This window comes from Macrobrachium nipponense, chromosome 19 (genome assembly GCF_015104395.2).
Source record: "Macrobrachium nipponense isolate FS-2020 chromosome 19, ASM1510439v2, whole genome shotgun sequence".
Lineage (NCBI taxonomy): Eukaryota > Metazoa > Arthropoda > Malacostraca > Decapoda > Palaemonidae > Macrobrachium > Macrobrachium nipponense.
The window spans coordinates 32278596-32286863 of NC_061088.1; the positions used below are offsets into that span (position 1 = coordinate 32278596).

The following is an 8268-nucleotide window of genomic DNA, read 5'->3' on the forward strand; positions in this document are numbered from 1 at the left end:
TCTTCTCCTGGCAGCCGCTCGCCTCAGGATAGGCGCATAGAGTATAGTAGGCGCTCGCCTCCTCGTAAGCGCCCTGTGGATGTTTCCGAGGATTCTCGGAGTAGGAGCCCTACCTCTCCTTCGGCTGAGATTCCGTATACCTCGAAGAGGGAGTCTCATCGTAGACTTCCCAGATCTTCTCATCGTTCTCCAGTGGATGTGAACTCTTCTAAGAGAGGGCGTTCTCCAACCTCTCGCTCAACTCCTGCTAGGATCCCTTCGTCACATAAGGATCTTCCGCGCTCGCCTCGAGAAGACGTCCTAGAAGGTTCGGATGAGGAACCGAACACTTCTGCTGCTGTCTCTTCTTACAAGAAGCTTACAGAGCTACTTTTACAAGTTTTTGGGGATTCCCTTACGCCTACGGCTCCTCCTTCTCCTCACTCACTTTTTTCAACGGCGAAGACAGCGAAGAGTTCTTCTTGTGTGAGGATGAAGCCAACTCTTTCTATGAAAGAAGGCACTGAGGAGTTTTGGTTCCTGGATGGCTTCCAAAGAAGAAGCGGGGAAAACGATGTTCGCTTTTCCTCTTCGAATATTATCAGGACGCGCGGTTTCTGGTACGAAACAGGAGAGCCCTTAGTATTGGGTCTACCGTCTTCGGCTGATTCGGATTTTTCGGCACTGGTAGATTCGACAAGAAGAACTGCCCTTAACTCTGCTAAGACGACTTGGGCAATGAATGAATTGGATCATTTGCCTCAAAGGTATGTTTAGAGTGCTAGAAGTATTTAACTTCCTTGATTGGTCGTTGGGAGTCCTAGCCAAGAAAATTGAAGTGCCAGAGTCAATTTCGCCAGAAGATCTTATGTGTCTTGTATGGACAAGTCGGTAAGAGACGGACAGCGAGTGAAATCGCCTCCCTTTATGGGGCCGGGATCGTGAAGAAGTGGTCGGTTTATTGTTCCTTCTTAACGAAGTCGGTCTCCCATGCTCAGAGGTCTTCTTTGCTGTTTGCCCCTCTGTCTACTCAGTTGTTCCCGAAACATCGAGTGCAGGACATTTCGAGGTCACTTTCGGCCAAAGCCACCCAGGACCTTTTGGCACAGTCGGCAAGAAAAACCTCGCCCTTCCTTCCCTACCAAGGCTAAGAAGGAAAAGGCAAGTGTTCGAGAACCCTTTCGAGGGGCATCTTCATCAAGAAAACTCTACGTTTAGAGGTCGTAGACCTTCAAGAAGGGGTAAGACTTTCGCCAAGTCTGTTAAGGCCCCCAAATAACTTGCAAGTCCTTCAATCAACGGTGGGCGCCAGAGTTTGCAGAAGTCTGGGCCCAAAAAGGGGCGGATCCTTGGACCCTTTCTATTTTGAGGAGAGGTTACCTCATCCCTTTCGTCGAAAGACCTCCCTTGACGGCCATCCCAAGGGAACTGACGGCCAGGTACAGAGACCCCATCATGAATCAAGCTCTCCATCTAGCAGTAGATCAGATGCTGGAGAAGGGGGCTATCGAACTAGTGACAGACCATCATTCATCGGGCTTCTACAACCGCCTTTTCCTAGTTCCGAAGTCTCAGGGGGAGGGGTGAGACCGGTGTTGGATGTAAGCGCCCTGAACTTCTTCGTAGAAAAGAAGAAGTTCACGATGGAAACGCCTTCATCAGTGCTGGCAGCACTTCGTCCAGGGGACTGGATGGTTTCCTTGGATTTACAGGACGCTTACTTCCACGTACCGATCCATCCTTCCTCGAGGAAGTTTCTCAGATTCATGATGGGGGGGAAAATTTTTTCAGTTCAGGGCTCTGTGTTTCGGCCTCTCGACGGCCCCTCAAGTGTTCACGGGGATTTTGAGGAATGTGGCTCAATGGCTTCATTTGAAAGGGGTGAGGATATCCATGTACCTTGACGATTGGCTAATAAGGGCCAATTCAGAAGATCGTTGTTTGAAGGACTTACAAGTAACTTTAGAATTGACGAAGGCTTTGGGACTTCTTGTCAATTTCAAGAAGTCATCACTAATTCCCGAGCAAGAGTGTGTGTATCTCGGGATACAGATGAACTCTCTGAGTTTTCGGGCTTTTCCCTCGCAGGAAAGGATAGCCCGAGGATTCGAGAGAGTAACAACCTTCTTAGGGAAAGAAGTATGCACAGTGAGGGAGTGGATGAGTCTGCTGGGGACGCTCTCCTCTCTGGAGCAATTCGTTTCCCTAGGAAGGTTGCACCTGAGACCACTCCAATTCTTTCTTCATCGGAATTGGAGTCGTCGTTCTCAGGATTTGACGTTCTCCCTGTCGTTATCCCAGGACATCAAGAAACATCTCTTATGGTGGACAGATCCCAACCTCTTTGCGAAGGGACTGTCTCTTCAATCACAGACCCCCAACCTGGTGTTGTTCTCCGACGCGTCGGACATGGGGTGGGGTGCAACTCTGGGAACCAGCGAAGTGTCAGGTACCTGGGTGGGGGACCAGGTATAGCCTGGCACATCAACAGAAAGGAGTTGATGGCTGTGTGGTTGGCTCTGAAGGCTTTCGAGCCCAAAGTCAGAAGATCGGTAGTGCAGGTCAACGCGGACAACACTACAGCTCTGGCATACATCAGGAAACAGGGGGGGACGCATTCCTTCTCCTGTACGAGACAGCAAGAGACCTTCTTCTGTGGGCAGAAGAAAGAGGAATCAAGCTTCTCACCAGGTTCGTGCAGGGAGAAAGGAATGTAAGAGCAGATCTCCTCAGCAGGAAAGATCAGGTCCTTCCCACAGAGTGGACCTTCATCTGGATGTATGCCAGAGCCTGTGGAAGTTATGGGGCAGGCCACACATAGACCTCTTTGCCACGTCAAAGAACAAGAGGCTGGATCCTTACTGCTCTCCGATATCAGATCCAGAGGCAGTAGCAATAGATGCTCTTCTTCTAGACTGGAACGGACTCGACGTCTACGCGTTTCCACCCCCTTCAAGATCCTGGGGCTAACCATCAAGAAGTTCGTAGAGTCCGATTCAACGAGAATGACCTTAATCGCTCCCTTTTGGCCGGCCCAAGAATGGTTCACAGAGGTACTGGAATGGTTGGTGGACCTTCCAAGATCGCTCCCGCTAAGGAGCGATCTACTCAGACAACCCCACTTCGACAGGTACCTACAAAAATCTCCTCGCTCTCAGTCTGACTGGTTTCAGACTGTCCAAAGTTTGGTCAGAGCGAAAGGCTTTTCAGCAACAGCTGCTAAAGCAATCGCAAGAGCGAGGAGACCTTCCACCTTGCGTGTATACCAGTCAAAGTGGGATGTCTTCAGACGTTGGTGCAAGAGGAAGAACATTTCCTCTTCCAGTACCTCTGTGACCCAAATTGCGGATTTCCTTATTTTCCTCAAAGAAGAATGTCATCTGGTTGTGTCAACTATTAAGGGATACCGCAGTATGTTGGCGGCGGTATTTCGGCATAGAGGCTTAAATATATCCGATGATAAGGACCTGCATGATCTTATTAGATCATTTGAAACCATTAAGCGTCCTCATGTAGTACCGAACTGGAATCTAGACGTAGTCCTACAATTCCTTGGATCGTCTAGATTCGAACCTCCTGGCTTAGCCTCTTTCAAGGATTTGACGAAGAAGGCTATCTTCCTTTTGGCCCTAGCTACAGCTAAGAGAGTGAGTGAGCTCCAAAGCTATTGAGGGCAATGTAGGGTTTAAGGAAGATTCTATGGTGTGTTCATTTCTTCCAAGTTTCCTGGCAAAGAATGAAAACCCATCACGCCCTTGGCCCAGGAGCTTTGAAGTTCGTAGTTTATCTTTTCTAGTAGGGGAAGAGCCTGAAAGAACTCTTTGCCCTATGAGAATTATGAAGTATTTCCTTAAGAGGAAGGAACAACTTAAGGCTAATCAAGATGTGCTTTGGTGCTCCGTAAAGGACCCCACTCGGCCCATGTCGAAGAATGCTCTTTCCTTTTTTCTGAGAAGCCTTATTACAGAGGCACATGTTGCCTGTAAGGAAGATCATTTTAGACTACTGAAAGTGAAAGCTCACGAGGTGAGAGCCATCGCAACTTCGCTTGCATTCAGAAAAAATATGTCTGTGCGGAACTTGATGGAGGCGACTTTTTGGAGATGCCAATCGGTTTTCGCAAACCACTACCTACGTGATGTAAAAATCACATATGATAAATGCTTCGCCTTGGGTCCTTTCGTATCGGCGGATTCGGTGCTGGGGCAGGGAGCTGAAACTTATCCTGTGTAAATTTTTTATATGTTACCCTATATTTTATATTGTTGTTTTTGGTTGTCTGAAAGAGGTTGCAGGAGGCACCTCTTTTTGTCGTAATATTAACCCTTTGTATTTTGGTTAGGTGGTCTGGTGGGTTTTGGCTCCTTGCAGAGGTAGTGGTAAGGATCTGTTAGGTAAGCGGACAAGGTCCCTCTAACAGCATCCGACTTGGATTCTACCACAATAGGGGATCACATATCCCAGTGGTAGATCCGAGAGTCTTTCAGCATCAGGTCACGTCCTAGCTGTAGCTCTCCAGGCAATGCAGACTCAGAGATAGTATCTATGAAGTCTTCATCCTGAAAAGGTGAGAACCAAGGTTTTTATATCCTACAACATTAGTTGTTTCCCGTCTTACCTGTATTATTGTGCTGTCTCTTACCCTCCACCAAGGGTGCCAATCAGCTAAGTATATATCTGTCAGGGAAGTTCATGTACAAAAATGATATTGTTAAACTACAATAAAGTTTTGTACATACTTACCTGGAAGATATATACTTAGCTATAGTCTCCGACGTTCCCGACAGAATTTCAAATCTCGCGGCACACGCGACAGGTAGGTCAGGTGGTCTACCTTACCCGCCGCTGGGTGGCGGATGTACGAACCACTCCTGTAAGCTTGTCAGATTTTTCTCTTCCACCTGTCTCCTGAGGGGAGGCTGGGTGGGCTATTAATCGTATATATCTGCCAGGTAAGTATGTACAAAACTTTATTGTAGTTTAACAATATCATTTTTCCTAAGGGAATACAAAAGTATTTTTTCTTAGTGGGTAGCTTTGTGAAACACTTTAAAATCTTTGAGTTACTGATTTTACACAATTTTGGTATGATAATTCCAATACGTAATTATTGTTTTTATTTTTGTACCAACTAACTTACATCAGATGACTGAGTTATTTATTTAATAAACTAGGGGTTGTCTTTTATGGCGAACCTATTCCTAAACCTACATTTTTACATGGAAAAAGGGGGTGTCATCTTATAAGCCAAGTTACCTAATACGCCGACATATACAGTAACACTACTTTGGTTGATGTAAAGCTTTCTTATTTGCATGGTAGTTCATAATGCCTGTAGATTGTTGGCATGTTAGTAGGATGTTGTGGTAATTGTTTATTAAAACACTGTAGTAATGTTTGGAAATAATCTTGGAGAAATGGGTTAAATGGGAAAATTAATTGGTAAAAAGAAAACTTTTAAATGTTACTTATTCAGTGCTTTATAGCCAATAGAATTATGTCATAAAAGAATGACATTGAAATTCTGAGGATATTTTATATTTTTGGTGCATATAATATGTAATGTAAAACTTATAATGCAATCCAGAAAAAATCAGAAATTGCATTGGAGGAGTGGCAGATGAATAGCTGTACCCAGTCTTTAAATTTGGCAACATTATTTTTTGTATATTATATAATAATGTTTGACAAAAACTGTTGTGATTGTTTGATTTTTGGTGGTGTCTCTGGGCCCAGATAATAAAGCTAGTAATTTTGATAATTTTAAAGATGTATAACATGTATCTGTCTATTGGTAGTATATAAAGAACAACACTGGTGGTGGAAAGTAAAGAATCATTTGCTTGTCTTTTGTGTTGAAGGTATCTATACTGTATTGCTTGGTTTGCAATGTTTACCAAACTTTTGTAAAGGAAAACATAATTTTGTATGGTCTTTGCAAGTTTCTAATAAGTTATGATGGCTGTTATTTTTAACAGACAATTTGTATGCAATACTTTTACAGGTTGGTGGCAGTATGATGAGCGGACCAGTCACGAATTAGAAGCAGCCTACGGTTCCGGTCAACGTGCCTGTGAAGTTCTTGTTGCTGGCTTTTTATACATCATTGATTTTGACAGGATGGTTCAGTTGAGACGTAATGATCCTAGTCGAAGACGCCGCATCAAGAGGGACCTGAGTTCTATCCCTAAGAAGGGTGTTGCTGGTATTAAACTTCCAAGCCAGTTGGAAGCTGAATTATCAGCACTTCATTCTGCTGCTCATGCCATTCATGTTCCAACTTCAGGGGATTCCAGTTTAAGTCATGAATTTGGAGATGGTCACCTAATGGGACCATCAGCTAATAACAATGATTTGTGCCCACCAACACCCACAGCACCAAGCAATACTCCTCAAACACCACACACACCTAGTGCCACAAGTAGTAGTAGTGGGTCACCTGACACCAGTGAGCCAACACACATACATGCCCTCTCCGCCGATTCTCACCGTCATCACTATCACATCCCTCATCACCACCATCATTTGCATTTTCACCACCCTGTTCACATCCCTCATTTTTTAGCTCATAATCTAACTACTAGTGCTGATCACAGTATCTTGTCTCACACTGTACATTCTCATCAAGCCCCACACCACCACCACAGTCAGGTTCAGCAGCGTCATTTGTCACATCACCCAATTCCTGAGCTGTCTCCCACCGATAGTGATGTTAATGAAACTCATCCTGCAAATCAGTCGCGCTCGGTTCATACTCCACCACCGCCACCACCCCCACCTGATCTTGAAGAGGCTGTTTACCAAATGGACCAATTATCACTCTCTGCAGATATTCCTGAGTATTATCCTCTTGATGCTGCTGAAGTGTCAACAACAGAGGAAACAGAACAGTACCATTTGCATCTATCTTCAGAGGATGAGCAACTTTAATGTTTCGGGATTCTAATTGTAATGTCTGTGATCTATTATTTTTAAAAACATGGTATTTTTTTCATTTTCTTGGAATGTGTGATGAACTTATTTCAAGTATCAACTAATAAAGTGCAGTGGAAAATTTTGATGTCTTTTCCTGAACCCTGCAAAAATTCAAAGGAAATGTGTCCAAGAAAAAGAAAATTATGAAATTTAATGGAAATTGCCCTTTTACCACATCAAATTACAATTTTTATGCTTATTGGGCTAACAACCTGATATATGGATTTAAAAAAATGAAATTTATTCACCTTGACCAGTGTTTCTAAAAAATTGTTTGCATTTCCATTTACAAGGAAAGCTTAACACCCATTAGCTAAGGTCAAACCATCATTTTGAGATATTTTATTTTGCTTCTCTGAACATTCTGCCATGAATCGACATTTAAGCTGCAAAATAAACTTGGTGCGTTCCAGTATGAAAAGTGCGCAAATGGGTCCAAAAATTATATTACTAAAGTTTAACAATTATAAAACTTTTACATCTTTTATTATCTTGAATGCTCAATACTACTTTAAATAGCTTATACCATTATAGTTTTGAAAAGTAGGCTAGTGGCAATTTTCATGGAACAGGAGTTTTATAAGCTTTATTTTACCTAAATATTTTTCGCATCGGAATCTTTTTGGAATAGATTCAACCTGTCATCTTAACATTTCATTTCTTTTCTTTTCTTTCTTCCTTTTTTCACATTTTCTGCCATAAAGTCAAACTTCTTTTTATGACATCAAAATCAGAACACTTCAATGGAAATAACTTTCAACTAAAAAGAACTGAATTCCCAAGTTAGAGAGACTACTATTCCAAGACTCGTAGAGCTCAGTTTTGTTCCAAAATGAAAAGTAAAGGTTGTGGATTATTTGGTAAAAAGTTTGGTGTCAAGCCGAGACCAAAGGTATTGCATGAAAAACATCAGCTTAAAGCAAAGCTGTTAAGGAAATTGTTGGTCCCTTACGAAGGGATGCAAGGGGCTAAGGAACGAACACAAATATGCAGTCCCTCATGACCTAAGTGGTCTTGTTTGTTTGTTCTGTGTTGTGTAAACCTTGGACCGTTTTATATATATATATTTTTTTTAAATACCTTCACTTGTTCATATAGAACAAAGTAAGTACATTGACGAGTGGAAGAAGTGAAACAGATCACAAAAAGACAGAAATGCACCTAACTATAGAATTACGACCTTAGTCTCAGGATAAATATAAATTAGTAAAAGTTATTAGAAGATGCTAAATAAGAATAGTAAATGTAAATGTGAGCGTATGCTAGCTTACGATGAAACACGATTTATTTAAAACTTCTCGCAGTTAAGAGAGT

At 42.8% G+C, this 8268-nt stretch overlaps 1 protein-coding gene across 1 annotated transcript in view; it reads left to right on the plus strand.

Moving 5' to 3' along the window:
- LOC135215765 (E3 ubiquitin-protein ligase RNF146-like) overlaps positions 1-7036 on the plus strand; it is a 56107-nt gene extending 49071 nt beyond the window's left edge. The window contains exon 4 of the mRNA XM_064250720.1: positions 5984-7036. Within this exon, the coding sequence (XP_064106790.1) occupies positions 5984-6909 (926 nt within the window). The 3' untranslated portion in view covers positions 6910-7036. The remainder of the gene's footprint in view (positions 1-5983) is intronic.
- Positions 7037-8268: the final 1232 nt, after the last annotated feature.